This window comes from Urocampus carinirostris, chromosome 1 (assembly GCF_059441175.1).
Source record: "Urocampus carinirostris isolate Australia breed hairy pipefish chromosome 1, RoL_Ucar_1.0, whole genome shotgun sequence".
In the NCBI taxonomy this organism is placed as follows: domain Eukaryota; kingdom Metazoa; phylum Chordata; class Actinopteri; order Syngnathiformes; family Syngnathidae; genus Urocampus; species Urocampus carinirostris.
This window is the reverse complement of record NC_142349.1, coordinates 36,317,999-36,335,864: the sequence shown is the minus strand read 5'-3', so window position 1 is coordinate 36,335,864 and position 17,866 is coordinate 36,317,999. Positions and strand designations below refer to the sequence as shown.

The 17,866-nt window shown below is 37.3% G+C and overlaps 1 protein-coding gene across 1 annotated transcript in view; it reads left to right on the top strand.

The window, feature by feature from the left end:
• Positions 1-2,898: 2,898 nt before the first annotated feature.
• LOC148374511 (low-density lipoprotein receptor-related protein 8-like) overlaps positions 2,899-17,866 on the top strand; it is an 84,143-nt gene continuing 69,175 nt past the window's right edge. Inside the window, exons 1-2 of the mRNA XM_088337175.1 lie at positions 2,899-3,052; positions 3,379-3,495. Coding sequence (XP_088193301.1) covers positions 2,986-3,052; positions 3,379-3,495 — 184 coding nt within the window. The 5' untranslated portion in view covers positions 2,899-2,985. The remainder of the gene's footprint in view (positions 3,053-3,378; positions 3,496-17,866) is intronic.

The following is a 17,866-nucleotide window of genomic DNA, read 5'->3' as shown; positions in this document are numbered from 1 at the left end:
AAACTACAAGCTATTATTTTACCATCCCCTGATCTAAAACCTACATGAGGGCAAGGAAAACCTCAAAAACCTCAACATGAGGAAAATGAAGAAACCTTGAGAAAGGACCGCACATGAGGTAATCCCTTTCCAGGATGACCAGGCTGCGATGGATGTTGCCATAACAAACAATACACAGATATTGTCAACGTGAAATATAGGTCATTCATATGCTATTGAATAGAAGTGTGTTTAAGCCTAGATTTAAACAGTTGCACTGGGGTTGCAGATCGAATCTCAGGGGGCAGAGCATTCCACAGCACCGGGGCCCAAACGCTCTCAAACCTGTGGAACTTTTCTTGGCTCTTGGGATCACTAGTAGACCAGCATTTTCAGAGTGAAAGATATGGGGGGAGTCCATGCATAATTTTATAATACCAACAGACCCTTAAAATCATATCTTAAGCTAACAGGGAGCTAATGCAGGTTAGCTAAAATCAGGGAAATGTGATCAAACTTTCTTGTTTTAGTTAAAAGCTTTGCTGCAGCATTTTGTACCGGCTGCAGGCTCTTGATTTTGGACTTCAGGAGACCGGAGAATAGTAGTAAAGAATTATTTTATTTTTGCACCGCTTGACGTTTTTATGTGGTAATTGTGACATGAAAATATCCTATTTCAATTTGTCCCTGTAAATATTTTGTGTACGGAAAAAAAAAAACGCTTCTGTTATCAATCCATGTATCGTCCGAACCAATACCAGGTATTGATGCCACTCATATGCTTAATCCATAGAATCCCTCCCTAGAAAGCCATTTTGCATTGACATTATGCCCCGAATTGCATAATTGTGGCAATTTTCTATTTTTCTGATGACCTGAGTGTAAACGACAACGGGCAATTTTTGGTGAAGGGTAAGCAAATTTAAGGCCTGCTAAATATATTTTAAAGGGCCCATGCTATATGTAAAAATGAGATTGCTGTTAAAAATGTCATGTTCATTCACTGCACCTCTTACAAAAAGAATAAACGTTTTCAAATTCCAATTCCAAACAACCCTTACAGAGGTTTAGGGTTAGTTTTTTTTTTTTAGCTAAATGTGGTCCTCAGAGGAAAAAAACAACCTAAAAATGATTAACTTATTATAAGGAATGGTATCGACCAAATACAACCTGTAACCGACCATCCAAACATAGGAGGTATGATGCCACATTGTTTCTTGGACTGAAACTGAGACTGACATTCATAGGTTGGGTATTCACCAATATTGATACTCCTAACTAATACAAATAACAGATAAAATTCCCTTCCCTATGTAAAAATGACTTCTAATTTTCAAGAACTAGCTATTACCAGCAGTAGCAAAATGACAGTCTGTATAAGGATGTGCTATTATTCAATATATATCATGTAAAATGTGCATTCATAATAATGTTAGTAATGTTATTATTATTATCAATAATAATAATTTTATGCTGATTGTTTTTATAAGATATCTGCAAGTAGTAGTAGCAAACGCTTACAATCCCCCAAACACTTAACCTACTTACATTTGCATGTTGAACTTAAGTAAATCTAAACCAGCCAAGATAACATACCAGATATGAAAATCAGCACAACAAACACAGGCAATCCTAATAATGTCTTCAGTCAGTCAGTTATTTCAATTGCTTGCAGCCACAGGCTCCTACAGTGATTTTGAAAGCGGCTATTTGGTCTTGAAATTGCAAGAAAATTTGTTCCTAAATATTGTGATTTGTGCACCCACAACAGCTTAGCATGTTGTTTTTGTAAATTGCTGGCAGTAAAAACATAACTCAATATACAAATCTTCGCTCGCTCAATTCAAACTAGTACTCCTATCCATACCTGTCAACCTGTACGGTTTTGCCATACAAAGTTTGTTTATTATGCATTTTAAGACGTGTACGACGTACGAGAAAATCTATACGGAAAAACGCAAATTTGTCAATTATGGGTGCCATCCGGTATACACCGACGATCACGAAACGGCATATCAATCAAGTCAAACGAGTTCGCCGCGGAAGCCTCCATCTCTGTATCGTTTTTTTCGTTGCAAACGAATCGAGTGGTTTGATGTAGTGAAAGGAAGTCCGTCTCTTTTTAGAGAACCGGCTTTTCGGCTCAACTCACTAAAGAGACCTGGCTCTCAAACGGCTCACTTGCTTTGATGCATTACATTACGAATTATTACGTTGTATAAAGAAGTTAAGAAAAAAAAGGATGTATAAAATAAAAAATGAAAAAAGACAGGTTTCTGGTTATCCCTTTAATCAGTATATTACCAACAGTAATTTAATGCAGAAAATGGATTCATAATTTGTATAAGAAAACGTATTATTCTACTTATTTATATTTGCATGTATTTTTCCTTCGACAGTGAACGTCCAAGCTACTTCATTTTTGAATAATAAACCTCAGTCATGTCGACCAACTCAGGATCTCACAGCAAAATGTTAATGATCAGTATATATATGATATAACGAAACACATGTACATAATAACATGTTAAACTACATAAATAAACACGTTTGAAAAAAACATATGGTGTAAGATTATGTTGTATTTTGTAAGGGAAAATACGACAGTAAGGGCATTGAGCCGTGGAGGTTGACAGGTATGCCTATCCCTGCTGTTCTGGGTCAAGAATGCGCACGCATCGTGTGATAATCCGTTGATGTTGTAGGCTGGAAAGGGGTCTATTGTATTGTATTGTATTGTTGTATTCTATTCTATTCTATTCTATTCCCCGCCCCTTTCATGTCGTCAAGTCGCGGAGAGCCAATGAAATTAAAGGCACCGACGTTAGGGGGCGTCATGGAGGGAGGGTTGGAGCGTATGGTGGATGTGGGGGTCGTGGTGGCGTGGGGGGATTTTACAACAGCAGAGACATCCTCGCTGCCACTGCCATTCGAGCAGAGATTTTTCTTTAAATTGTCCGGGCTTTGTTTGGTGGACGTGAATGAGCCGCATCGACTCCTCTGGAAATGTGGAAGGACGTGAGGATATTATTGCTTGTTTACATGGCGATGCCGAGGATTCTCAGCTCAGGAGGTCAGTGCGTGGGACGTGAAAGGATGAGACGTGTGCTTGGATGCTGAATGAGCACGAGCACACGAGGATGCTAGTTGGCGTCTGTGCTGTGCTCGCTCACGTTAAACGGTTCTTTGTTCCTGTTCATTTAGTGTATTGTAATCCTAATTTGTTTACACACAACTGTTAACTCCGGCGCGAACAAAAGTCCATTTTAATGACAAAACGCTGGCCTCACCTAATTGACCTCAATGCGGGCTGCTTATCAATGAAGCATTCAGTTGCAAATGACAGTTGAGCAGAAGACCTATTCATCCATCTGTTTGTGTGTGTGTCGGCCCCTCTAGTGACGGACGAGTGTGAGGATGGACAGTTTCAGTGTGACAACAAAAGGTGTATACCCACTCTTTGGAGGTGCGACGATGACGACGACTGCTCGGATAACAGTGATGAAGAAAATTGTCGTAAGTAGTCACGTGAGATGAGTTACGACCTTGTTGAAACACAACTATGACATTCTTCTCTAAGGCAGCAATGGGCTGTATGTCTCAGACTTCCGGTGAAATATGTAGTACTTAAAGGTGGGGTGCTTCGTTTGAGGTGTCCTTAAAAAGTTGTGAGGTTTGACATTTTCTCTATTAAGTATGTGTTAAGAGCCTTTATTTTCCACTGTACCTATCTGCTCTTATTCTACTTTTAGCAAAGCTCTTTGAGGCGGAACATGTTAGGTAGAAGGAGTAGGGGGAGTGCTGAGACTTACGTCATGGCCATCCCCGCGGGGTTTTTTCTTCTTCCGATTTGTTAGTCTAGCATGAAAATGGTGGAAGTAAGAAGTCAGGTCAAGAAAATGCCTGATTTAAGTAGAGTCCTACTGCTAACCCAAACCCCAAGAAAGATAAAGAAAAGGAGAGTCTACCTGTATATGAGCATGTAAATGCCGGTACTTGGTTCGCATCATGAATGAGCTGACTAAGGCTGCAACAATGACAAGAGAAGGCAGCAATAAGTAAGAATGTTTGAAATTCCTTACAGCTCCTTTAAGTTCTGGTTCTCGTTTATTTATTTACTGTGTTTTTTTCTTGATTGTTGAATTCTACTCTTGATATATTTGCCTGTTAAACACTTGGATTGATTAATTCTTATTCAATATCCCATCCAATGTCAAGCAATCATTGTTTTTTCCCCATCAATATTTTGTAATGATTTAAACAAAAAGATCGACCGATCAACATCTTGTTCACCTTGGGTAAATCAAGTTCCCTGCTGAAGCGTTGAAGCATAGGACCAAAGTGATTAGCTGTGCACCTCCCCTATTTCACATGACACTTATGTTTGGTTATGATTGTGTCTCCACCAATGCTAAGACCAAACCTACATTTAGCAGGCCTTCAGGACTGCTTTCATGTATTTAAAACCCTCTCAATTATGCCAATTATGCCAAATAGGATATGGAGGGTACATTTGTTTAGATTGGAGGAACATAATTTGAATACCTAATTCAGTCTGTGAACATGTTTACATTTTGAGTAAGTGCTTGGAAAAATCCTTTTGGAATTACAGTTCATGCTGGAATGGCAGAAATGGCTGGAAAAGCATGATCAACGCTAAAAGGATTACAATGAAGGGGTTAAGTAAACTAACTGTGACCCCAATGCCCGATCTTTTCCTGAATTTGTTTTTGCAAAAGTCAGAATCACCAATTCTGATTGTTTGGTGTGACAAGCCTTAGCAAACATTTTACTACCTCTCGTTAAACAGATCTGAAGACGAGCCAGTGGCCCATATTTCTGAAAAAGCAGTGAAGTAGTGCCAAATCTGAATCCAAGCTGTTTGCTTTACTGCTCAGTTCTTTTGTTTCTAGGTTAATTATGGCTCAGGAGGAAATCTTGCACCTTGTGTCATGCAAACATTTATACCTCCTTGCTGAAAGCTTGACGCACAATCTCCCTTCCTGGTTTGATTTGCGAAGCCTTGGTGTTCTTGTTTACCTGAGGTTTTTCCCATTTAAAGTACTGCCAGAGTGTTCATGCTTAACTTGTTTAAGCCAGACGTTACAGCGTGTTGTTAATATAGTGCAGCGTAGCATACAACACAGGAAAAGGGCAGACGCCATTCAGCAGCCTTACCATCCCAACTGCTTGTATGCAAACATCTTTTTCACTGACTTACTAGCGCCATCGGTGGTTTCTATTCAAGGAATTTTGTTCTGCAGGCAGCTTATACAGATGAAAATGCGTGACATTTGGCATGACACTTCCATCGTGTATACTACTTGTCAAGTTTTAGAGAACATACTGTCGTACTGACCCAGAGGCTAAAAAGTGAGAAATAGTTGTCTGACTCCACTTACTGTTTGTAGAATCTGAGTTAGGCAGTAAAATCCATATTTTTTTCCACCAAGGGATATTGGCTATTTTGTCACTTAAAAAAACCCCAAAAAGAAACATTAGGGCTTAGCTTTCAAACAGCATAGGATCGAAAATGAACGGCACTTGTAGCATGATTGGTTGTTACTAAAGCCCTGAGCAACCATTATGTCATTTTAAATTGAGTTATCATAAAACTACACCAAAAACTGCACCAAAATGAAAGTTTTGTCCTTAAATTGAAGACCGGAAATGGGAAATGCTTGGCCAAGAAAAAAACAAAAAACCTTAACTTTACACTCACACAAAAAGTATAGAAAATTAAAACATATGATTTGAACAAAATGATAAATAACTGGTCTTACTGCTCACTGCTGATTTAATTTTTTTAAAACAAATTTTCATAAAACAAAAAATAATATTAAGCCCCTTAAAAAAAATCCTAGCGGATATCAAAAGGTAACACATGAAGTAAAACTGCTTAGATATCTAAAATGCAAATAACATTGCATGTTCATTCTACTTTAGTACTTTAGGTGAAGTGACTGTCTATGATGAAAAATAAATAGCTTGGAGATGCTTCAATGAGTAGTCTTTCCTTTCTTTCTCTAAAGTACATATTTTTGAGGCGTTTTAGGGTTTATTGGACAGAAAAGTGAATGATGCCAAGAAATCATGAGTAAGAGGGAATTGATGACGATTAAGGTGAATCATTCGGTGTAGTCTACGAACAAGTCATTCTTGACTATTCACCAAACTCAGATAATATAATTATTATTAATAATAACAGTGCTCATATATATCTTAGCACCAGCAAATTAATTCAAGGAAGAATGGGTTCAATATTACACACAAAGTACATATTTACAAATTAAAACTACTGAACTTTAGTTAATAAGCTTTGTAGTGTTAGCACATAAACATCAGCCAAAGTCCTGCTACCAAGAAGGTGCGAGCAGAGGGAGACACAAACGTCGGAGGAAATATCTGGTCATAAGCTAGCCATAGCTCTGGTTTTGACCATGTTCTTCATTTCATCCCTCTTTTGTGCGAAATGAAAAATAAGCCGCCATGTCTTGCAAAAACTCCCCCCTGTTAAAGCCAGTTTTGCTAGGCTCGCCTCATTTTTGTCATCATTACAACATAGTTTTTGAGATTGAGGTCATTTTAGGCTGACAATATTTCGGTTCTTACAATTTGGGGCATCCCTTATAAAAACTAAAGATGGTCCAATCAGATAAACAGAATGAAAATTGATTCTAAGATAAGAGATTACAGACACCACTTTTAACTGAAAAAAAAAACAGTATTGACTGATACACGTGGCATCAGTATTGGCATTAGTATCGGAAAATAGGAAATAGTGGTGTTTAGCTATCCCTTAAAAAAACTATAGAACCTGATTCAATCAACATTTTAAAGCTTCACTATTAATCAGAATCCCACGGTTAGACTACTGTATTTAGGGCGCAGAATGCATTTTGTACAGAAGATTTTGAGTCAACATGCACTTTGACCTATCCCCACATACATCCTACTATTACTGAAGTGTTGCAGTATAAAAATCAAGCATATGCTGTCCTCTCTGCCCGTCATGGCTCCCCATGAGCATGCTGATAAGGAAAGTGATTCTAGGGTGGATTATTAACCGTCTGTGGCAACTATTTCTTGCCTATCTGAAGGGTTTGGCAACTTAGAAAATGTGTTAATATGACACAAAATGATTCACAGGTTGCTTCTGCCATGAATTTATTTTTGTTATACATGCTGGCGAGCGCACCCAAGTGTGAAGATGTGCCGCATAGTCCGTGAAGAGAAAAGGTGTAAGCATCAGGATGTCTGGCTTGTAAACACTTAGAAAAAAACCATTGGTTGTTCGGCGATGGAGAATGACTTCTACATTGGGTCTTTGAATATCTAACATTGCTGTTACATGATTTAGATTTTAGATTGGTCCAGATTTGGACAATGATGGCGACAGACTACACAGATTTTAATACCATTCCCTTGTGCATCAAGTGTATTATCTATCCCCCACTATGTTGTCATCTCCCCAGACCCCACTAAACCACCCCCATACTGCATTCATATCTCTCCATCCACCGCACCATCCCCCATCATTTCCACTGAAATTCCCTGTTGACCTTCCAGACTGTGCATGCACCCACACCTTCATAATAACACTGAAAATTGTGCATGCGCAATAGTACAGACCAGTTGCAGGAATACATAAAATAGAATAAAAAACAAAGGAAAAAAACTGTGAAACAATGCATGTCAACGCTCAAAACAGAACCCACGTAATCTCAAATGTATACAGCTACACAATTTGGGAAGGATTAGAGTGCAAAACGGAGCCATCTTTAAAGTTTGTGTGATGCTGACAGAAACAGAAATCCCGAAACAAATCTTTGCCACAAGTTTGTTCAATCAACTCTAGTTTTATTCTTGCTGCGATGAAAGAATTAGTTCCTCGTCAACACTATCCATTTTCTCATGACTTTAGATGTGATAACGATCCACTTCATTGGTCTTCATGAATTTAACACTTTGCAACTGCAGTGGGGCAGAATCAGGCTTTTGTTTCCTCTTTCGTGTTTTGCAAGTCCGCATTAACACCAAAGTCATGTTTGGATCAGCAATATTTACTCTATTGCCTTGTCATCTTCATTGAGATGATTGAGTGTTTTTAATGGATGATTTCATGTTAAGAAATATGCTTTTAAATGTTTAATGAAAAATCTTAATTAATTTTACGTAGTTGTTGTGCTTTTGTGGATTACTGTACACCCATATGTAATATCAATGGTTGGTTGTTAAATTGTCACAAACCTGGCATGTAAGCTACTTTTTCCAAAATCTAGATGTGATAAATCTGGTATCTTTCTATCGTGTTTTATACCGTCAAAGTTTACGAGCTAAAAACTGATCGGTGAATTGAAAAGTATTTTTTGCTTAGGTCAAAAAAAATGTTACACATTTATAAAGTGTACATCATCTGCAATATCTGAAATTTGTTTTAAGTATTGCTGTTTTTATTTTACTATAAAAAGTAATATATATATATATATATATATATATATATATATATATATATATATATATATATATATAGTATATATATATATATATATATATATATATATATATATATATATATATATATATATATATATATATATATATATATATAGTAGAACCTAGGTTTTTGAACGCCTCTCATTTTGAACAAATCGGTTCTCGACCAAAAATTTCGAGAAATTCTTGCTTCGCTTTTCGTTCAAAAAATCGGAGTTCGAACGCCGGTACGCTAGGGGCGACGCTGAGCGGCGTACGAGTGTAGATTGCCCCCACCCCTCGTGAAGAACTGTTGTCACGACACCGCGCACTCCTTCTCTGCTTTCGTTTTTCAAAAGTGGTGAAGGGAGTGTTTTAACTCCTAATTATGCCTCGGAAGAAGGTTGGTGCAAGCAGCAAAGTTGCTACAGGTGAAAAAAGAGGAGTAGTGCGTACAACTATTGCATTTAAGAAATAAATAATAACAAAATATGAAGAAGGTGTGAGAGTTTCCCTTCTTTCAGGAATATAGCATGGCTTCTGCAGACAACCGCCAAGGTAAGAAATCCTACTCATAATTCGTTTCTTTATCCTTTAACTGCTCACCACTTGTTGTGGAGACCCGGGTGCTAAATGACGTGTAAACGACCTGATTTTTTTATTTTTACACGTTTATGTTAGCGTAATCTTTCGTACGGAAGATTACGCTAACGCGAACGTACGATTAGCTTGGGTTAGCTTCATGTTTACTTTCGTGGTAAACATTTAGGGGGTTGGAACGGATTAAAACAATTTTACATTACTTTTAATGGGAAAAAACGACTTCGGTGATCGTACAAATCGGTTTTCCAACAAAGAAACTGAACGGATTATGGTCGAGAACCGAGGTTCCACTGTATGTATATATGTATATATATATATATATATATATATATATATATATATATATATATATATATAAATAATATATAAACCTGAAGAAGTTATAAATGAAATTAGGGCACTCTTCTCACAGTTGGTTAGTAATGTATTTTTGTAATGTATTCATGAAAATACACTAACATAAATTATAATAACAATTACTATAATATGTGTTCTTATTTTTCATTTTATTTATTTTTTGCTCCAGTAAACACATCTCCAAAAAGTAGTTTCAGCTTGGAATATTTTAATGTTGCTCCAAGTGGCCAGTGACAGGAGAAAGGAATCACTGATTTGCCATAAAAGGTAAAAACTGCCAATCTGATTCTGTATTTTAGGTCTGTGCAAAGTACAACAATACGTATTGGAAATAGAAACGATACAGGTACATTGTGATATGTTTCATCACTAGATGGCACTGTATTTTCTTATAAAAATTAAATCCAGTGCCAAATGAGCACAGCATAGCAACAAAAAACATGGTGGTAACTACTAGGTATGGATCCTGTCATATAAAAGAAATACACATTTTCCGACCTATGAATATTTATAGAAATTAACATTGGTCTAATAGATCATATATTTTTGCCCAATCTTCAAATCAATGTGTTTTTTTTTACTGAATGAAGGTTTTTTTGTACCATTAGGGGGCACTAAATATTACACACTGTACTGTTATCAATGTCAAGTTTTCCCCAATCATTGTTTAAATCAAAAGGAATTACAATTTAATTTTTCATTCTGTGATCTACTTTCTCATGTCTATTAATTGTCCAATTTGAGATCCTCTGTGACACTGCAAATTCAAAACTCAGTGGAATTAACTTAAAAAAATATTTTAATTTTTTTCCGAGGTCTCACTGGGCCGAGATTCAAATTCAATTAAAGTATGAGTGAAGTGCACTTCTTATTTTATGATGAAACAGAAGTTGACGTGTTTATGTGGGCTAGGATGCAAGGCGTTGATGTTTCCCCCGAAATGAAGCGCCTAACCTTTCGCAGACTTATTGCGGCAATATACCTCGGCTTATCTCAGTGAGACTGGCGGTATGGGCGCTTGTGTTTCACGATGCAAAACCGTCATCCTTCCAATGATGCTGTTGATCTTGTAAAGCGCATTTACTGGCATCTGCGGTGTCAACCCATTTCCTCCTCTGCTAGTCATCGTCAACAAGCCAAGTTGTTTACTTAGTGAGCCCCCGCCGGGCCACTTGACGCCTAAAGTGATCTTTCGAAAGTATGCAACTCAGATTGAGCTATTAACTCAGATTAGTGCATGTCGTTTCAGCGAAGATGCCGAGTGAGGAAGACGAAGAGGAATGGAATTAATGGGGGTGTGTAAAACATCATTCAGTCTCAACCTTTTGCCTCTCCAGTGCATTTAGCCTCATTAATGCCCCCAAAGAGGCCATTCCTGATTCATTTCTTCCACCAAATAGACAATTTTCTTTCCAGGAGGCACTAGATTTTCATTCTTGTGTGCATACTGGTTTTAAATGAACTGGATACACGTTTTTGAGGGTAACTTTATACATTAAAATTTCAATGTAACAATAGAGCAGTCCAGCAATAAAAACAAATTAGGACATGTTCAGTATTGACACTCATTACGCGACGTCACGTTGCCTTCCCTGGCTGAATGAGAGCCATGACGGACGGCAAGAGGCACCTTAGCAGAAGACACTTGAATGAGCATTTGAGTTGAAACAAATATAAATAACAAGGAAAGAAGAATATAACTACGGCTTTTTGCGATTGTGATTTATTGCTATGCGGTAGCTGTGCCAACCAGAAAGGTTTTAAGCCTTATTTAAAATTTTATGGTATCCTTTTTGATGGAGACAGAAGACTGCAATGTTTTTCTGCTATCAAACGGAAGGACTCGCAGAATTTGGCAGCGAGCATTTTTTCCAAGCTACCTTTGATGCATTTCTGATCAATATTATGTTAAGTAGGTTATGAGTGTTATTTTCGGATCCATGACCAATGTTCACGAGCTCCTGAATTATTTCAATATTATATTTCCTCCCAAAATATGAATTTTATGTAGTGGCCAACTCCTTAAAACATACAAAAGTATATTCAAACTTTTTAGTTTTTTTTCTTTTTTGATATACTTCTTAATTGTTTTTTTCTTATTTTGAATTAACTTTATTAAGAGCCATAGGGTTTTTTTCCAACAAAAGAAAGCTAAAAAAAACAGGTGTTTAGCTCTGTTTGGCAATTTACGCTTATATCAAAGTGGCCCCTGTATTATTTATTTTCTCTATGTGTTGCCCCTGCAAGTACATTTTTGGATGTATCTGGTGTAGATAGAGAATGGCATAAATGCAATGTATTTAACATTTTATAATTATTCATTTTAATATTAATTTTACATAATGTAAATGACTTAAGTGTAATCACTACCCAATTGAAGTTCCTGTGTATTGTTAGTAACGAATACAAAACATGTAAAACATGGATTTTGGATTAAAATCCAAACTATAGCATTATAACGTAGCACTCCCTCTATGTGCACATGCATTTACATTTAGCAGTTAGCAGTTGAGCAGTCTCAGTTTTAAAATGCCACTAACGATTTGCCACCTAGCTTTTTCACAGCCACATGTTATAAATATGACTGGCAGTGATGAACTAATGGTAGGCCTCATCAACTACATAAGGCGATAAAGCAACAATAAACATGACCATAAAACCAAATATGAAACTAAAACATAATTCAGCTGCTATGAATCATCCTTTCATCCATCCATTTCATTTAGTGCTTGTCCTCAATTAGGGTCATGGGGTGATTGGAGACTGTGCCAGCAGAATGTTGGCGGGAAGCAAGGTACACCTTATGTGTGTCTATTTCTGTGAATACATTACTGTACCACCTTTTTATCAAATGTTTGCAGTGTGTGACTCAAAAACAATACCCAAAACCTGATATTCAGTAGACGACTCTCAGTCTGATTCTGGCGTTCATCTAAACAAAAACACTCCATTAAAATCACTTTTTACATACATTTTTATATTTAAAAATACATTTAATAGTCTAAAATGGAATAAGTTCATTAAAAAAAGTCTTTAGCGAGACAGTTTTCACCTCGGTCACATGCATTGCTCCAAAGGCACACAGCCAAATAAAGAATCAAAAAAGTGATGTAGGCTTTCTGTTGAAATAGAACTGCAATGAAATTGTTCCATTACATTTTTTTAGGGAGGTGGGAAACACAGCCTGACCCAAAGGCGTATATTTTCATCAAATCCCTTCCAGATTTAGAAGTTTAGTATAAAGTTTATCAGAACAACCCCCCTGGAAAAGAGTTAGAAAATGTGCTGATATATAGTAATGCTAAGTGTTGTTGGGCAGATGAGTTTCCCCTGACCTCTCGCGCTTGGAGGAGCTATATTATGATCAAAGTTCAGTTGCTAAGCTCAGCCTGGAGAAGGATATGTTGGAGCGGGCTGGCTGCTTGACGATTGCGCGCACACATCAACACAGAGTGTGCACACACATTTTCAGACTCACGGGGGCTGGGAACTACAACCCATACCTATTGGTACATTTGATGTACATGGACAAGCATAACAAAAAGAGAGCATTTTCATTGGTCTGTATTGTGCTACGAAAACACTGCAGCCCCTTGCAAATTATTCTCTAAGAAGAAAAGACGAGCCTCATTTTAAAGAAAGCACTACAATATTGTGGGTCAGGGAAGAAGTATAGAGGAAGCGTACTTTAGTCATTGAGTTTGGAGTGTTTTTCGCTGGGGACTTTTGGGGATGCTGAGCACACTTAATTGGTATTTAATAAGAAGTGTTGAAAAGGTCATCTTTGAGGTTTTGTTATATTCTGCCATGTACCGTGGGGTGCTATTGTTTACTTACAGTGAACTGAAAAGCGAAGCTTGTGGTCCACAGAGATTTGGTCTGAAAAATCACCATAGCAACCAGGCCACAATCTGATCATAAAAATTAAACCAAGGAAATCAGGGACTCAATAGATAATAGAAACGCTATTTTTAGTTTCACTTTTCTTACACTAACACAGCCACAAATAAAATATTGACTTGATGTAATTGCTGTTGTTTAGAGGGTGGTAGAGACTGTATTAAGTAAAATGTTTTTTTTATCGCAGGTACCAAATATGAACACTGGAGTTTTTAATATTGAGAACGACAGACCCTTAAGATCAAAATTGGATCCTGCTGTGGGTAACTTTCCCTCTAGTAAGGAATCCCTTTTCATATCGACAATAATGCATATTCTGAAGAAAGGATGCCAACCTGTATTGCAACAATTTCAAGTTGTGAATAAAAATCCTGCATTCGATCTTACACTGTTTGAATATTTTAGGGGGCTCCAACACTGTAATAGTACAGCTTAAGGGAGCCACTACCATTACCCTGTTTATAAAGTACATCTTGTTTGTGCTCCAAATATATTACAAGAAGCAGATTAATGCGACTGAAATATTGCTCAGCCAGAGGAAGCCTAAAGTAACTAAAAAGGCAACAGTACCTGATGGATTACTTCACTTTTTCTTCCTTAAGTTGAAAAGGGACGAACCATCAGGTTTCATCAAATTTACCATGCTTTATGCGGATGTGTCTTAGCCAAGCAAGCACATGGAAAACTGGAAACATTATTGCTTAGGCACCCTTAGAATCCAAGATTGTGGCATGTAGAATTTTTCCTACAAAAGAAAAAAATGTTGTATTTTTTTTGTACATATATTTACAGCATAATACAGTATTTCACAGAAATGTGCAGGTTAAGAACTAGTTATTTTGTTATTATTTGATTAATCTGGTTAATTTTTTGTCGATTAATTCAAGAACTGGATAAAAGATTATTTTTAAAAGTTTAATCCCCATATTTGGAAACTGACTAATTTCCCCCTTAACATTGTGGAAATCATCATTTCGTTAGAACATCGGGGCGGGTTTTGCCTTTGCTTTGAAAAAATGAAAAACAAAACAAAACTTGTGTATCATTACTATCTAAAGTAAAAATTAATCACGATGGAATACTTTTCCCCACTGGTTGGCAACTTCTCTTGTGTGCCAAAAAACGGTGTGATTGTTTCAACATTATCATGGCGTTTTCATACTTTATTTTAATGATTACAGTAGTAATCATAGTAATTATTAATCACAGTCTCACATAATTGACTAAGTAATTAATCAATTAAATCAACCCCTTTACGGGTCGTCAGACTGTTGATTAACAAATTTGTCTCTTTATGAAGTCATCACTCTGTCAGAACCAGAACAGATGGTAGACCCAAAGGCGTAACCTTTCACAACAAACTTTACTGCGGAAGCTAAGATGTCCGGTATGGGAAAGCAAGCGCCAGCAATCCGGCGATCACTGGACAGGAGGAGCAGGAAGCTCACGGGATCGGAGCAGGTTGGAAGGCAGAAACGAGTTGAGTAGCCGTGACGGAATATCAGAGCGTGGTCGGTGGGCAAACACGGGTCGAGTAGCTGCGGCGGGAGATCGGAGCGTGGTCAAAGGGAGGAAAAAAGTCAGGGAGCCGGAGACGATCGGGAAGCCTGGGGCAGACGAGCAGGATACAGGTAAGGACGGGACAGACGGGAGCCAGCGTCAAATAGTGCTTGCCTTGCGTGTCCAGAGGTTCGCTGACGGACTGACAAGTGAATGGAAGCGTTGAGTTTAAATCAGAGGGGAACTAGTCAGGCAACGAGCAACATCTGGCGCCAAACGAGTGGGCACAGGTGAGGGCAATAGGTAATCGTGACACAGTCACTGAAATTCATTAGGCCACATTCAAAAATTACTCCTCACAGAAAGGGCACGATAAGTGTGAAACAATATACCCGAAAACTATAAATATATTATATATATTATCTATATATAAGTGGTAATCAATTTGCTTATTGTGAGCTGCTAATTGTCTAACTTTTTGCACCCCAAAACCTGATGTTTCCATTTTTGGAAACCTTTTTAATACAGGATATTTGAGAGTCAAATGTGTTCCCTGTACAAAAAAAGACAAAATACATAAATAAGATGACCTTGCTTTTTCAATTCCTGGGAAGGGAGCTCTAGTGTCATTTATATGCACCGTGCAGCCTTCCAGTATATCGGAATTTTGTTTATTTTATGGTGTGCAGTTTCTTTCATCATTGGTTCGACTCAACCATACACAAAGTAATCATGCTTCTCATTGCCCGTTTGAGCCACACTATCACTTTTCTCCCTCTATTCTTTTGGATTCCATTAAGTTTGTCGTGTTTTTGTAAGGAAATGAGTATGAAAAAAAAACACAATCAACTGGCAATGGTGCACAGAAACAGAAAGAGTCATGTCACACGCTTGCAGAATTGTGCATGTGAGGTATACTTGGGACAAAAGTTAGCCATAATTATGCCGCCTTTTGGCTGGAAGCAGATTTACTCGAGCACGATATTTGACCTCAGGCGGTATTACAGTTATGCAAATTTCTAGCTGCAGAGTAAAATGTATGATGCTCATTTTAGCGCCTTGTTACGGCAATTTGAAAGCCTCAGTCTCAATTCACCTAAGGATCCTCCTTGAGTAAATTTCCTTGTGTTGCTGTTGTGGAGGTTTATTTATTGGATGGAGGGCTTTGAAAAAGAGAAAAGAAAAGAAAATAGAGATGTATCTCTTTTACTGCGGTAGCTAAAAGGCTAATCTCCTAATTCCTATTAGAGTTCATCCCCGCGGAAAATAGGTTCTATTATCCGCTATGGTGCAGATTTCCTTTCAAAAGGGTAAATGTGCTGCAGGCCTTTTTCAGTCTCTTATATATTGCCGTTATTATGAAAACCAGAGCTTATTCCAAAGTAAAAATAAATAAGTCTCATTACTAATTATTACTGCTTTGTCCTTCTAGTTAACTTTACCGCGTATGTAAAAATATTTAAAATAATCTTTTGGATTACTTTATTGAGATTTAAAACTCTACTCGGTTCATAGAGGTTTTTGAAAACCTCGTAAGTGCTAGAATTTTAATGTTGTCTTTTGAAGGTTTGACAAGTTCTTGACTACTGAACTGTTTCTCAGATTTTCTTTAATGATACATTATTAATAACAATAAAACATTATGCACCAAATTAATTTAAAGTTTTAAGTTAGATTTTCTCTAGAACTTTTTGTATTGAATATAAATAATTAACATTAAACAATGTATCACAAATGGCCACAACTCTTTCTTTGTGATCGAAATGTACTTTTTCCATTTCTAGCAGTATTAGTATCACCAGCCGCTAATGCAGGTGTCGGGAACTTTTTTGACTCAAAGAGCCATAAAAGCAAAATATATTAATTTTATTTTGGGAAAGAGCCTCACCATATATTATGAGACAAATTTACTAAATTGCTAAACCCGCGCCCCAGACAAAAGCTTAGTCTTCAGCACATTTATTTTTGATGATTTGATAAAAATTATGAAAAGAGAATAATGCCAGAGCCCGTGTCCCAAAATCAACAAACATACCACTTTAAACTTGTCTCTTTCTTGCAATTACTCAAGATCGGTTAAACTCATTTTGACCCTTTTTTTATACATATTGGTTTCAAAACCAGATGCAAGCAGTTATTTTGTAAAAACCTCACAACACATTCTGCAAACAGGGAGCCTGATGTGCTTACCTTTGGCGCAGACGGCGTAGGGCGAGAAATGGGAGAGAGTGCTTGCACTTTTTGCATAGCTCCATCCATCCCTCCCACTCACCCAATCAAATAACTTTAAGTTCTCTTCCGGTGTTTTGGCGTATTTAAAGTTTGTTCTCTGGATTCATCATAAGGTATCTGAACACTGAACACCGATTATATAGTGAGCTTTTATATAAAGGATTCTTTAGCGTTGTACAGCCAAAACGTGTTTTATTTATTTATTTATTTTTTGTGTGTGACGCCTTGACTGTAAATTGTAGTGATAACGTGCCCTATATATTCTGCGAAGTACTGCCTTAGAACTCAGCTTCGTCTTGGCTTTGCGTGTATCTGAACAGGTTTAATAGTTCAAGTTTTGAACGAGATGGAGAAAATTTGCATGCAATCAAATTTGTCTCTGAGCCACAGGTACTCATAGGAAGAGCCATATATGGCTCGCGAGCCATTGGTTCCCAACCCCTGCGCTAATGCTAGCATCAGCGTAAGCAAAGCTAGGCTCATTAACATCAGCGGCACTTGAGCTACAACCATTTATATCCTTGACACCCACAGACTGCACCATTTAATAATGATAGCCTCTGCTTCAGCATCAGCATTCAAGGCATGTGCTTCTCTTGCTTTTGGTGAATAGCTTTAATCGTGCAGTAAAACCATTATCAGGGTGAGGGGGTGATGTTAACAGTGTTATAGCATGTAACTGATACATGACAAAATGATCACGCTCTATTTGGTATTTAATCACACGAACTTAACTTGTTTTTTTATGTAATTAAGCCCAAGACAAATATTTATTTGAGTAATATCTTTAATATTAGATTATGTAATAAAAAATCTATAG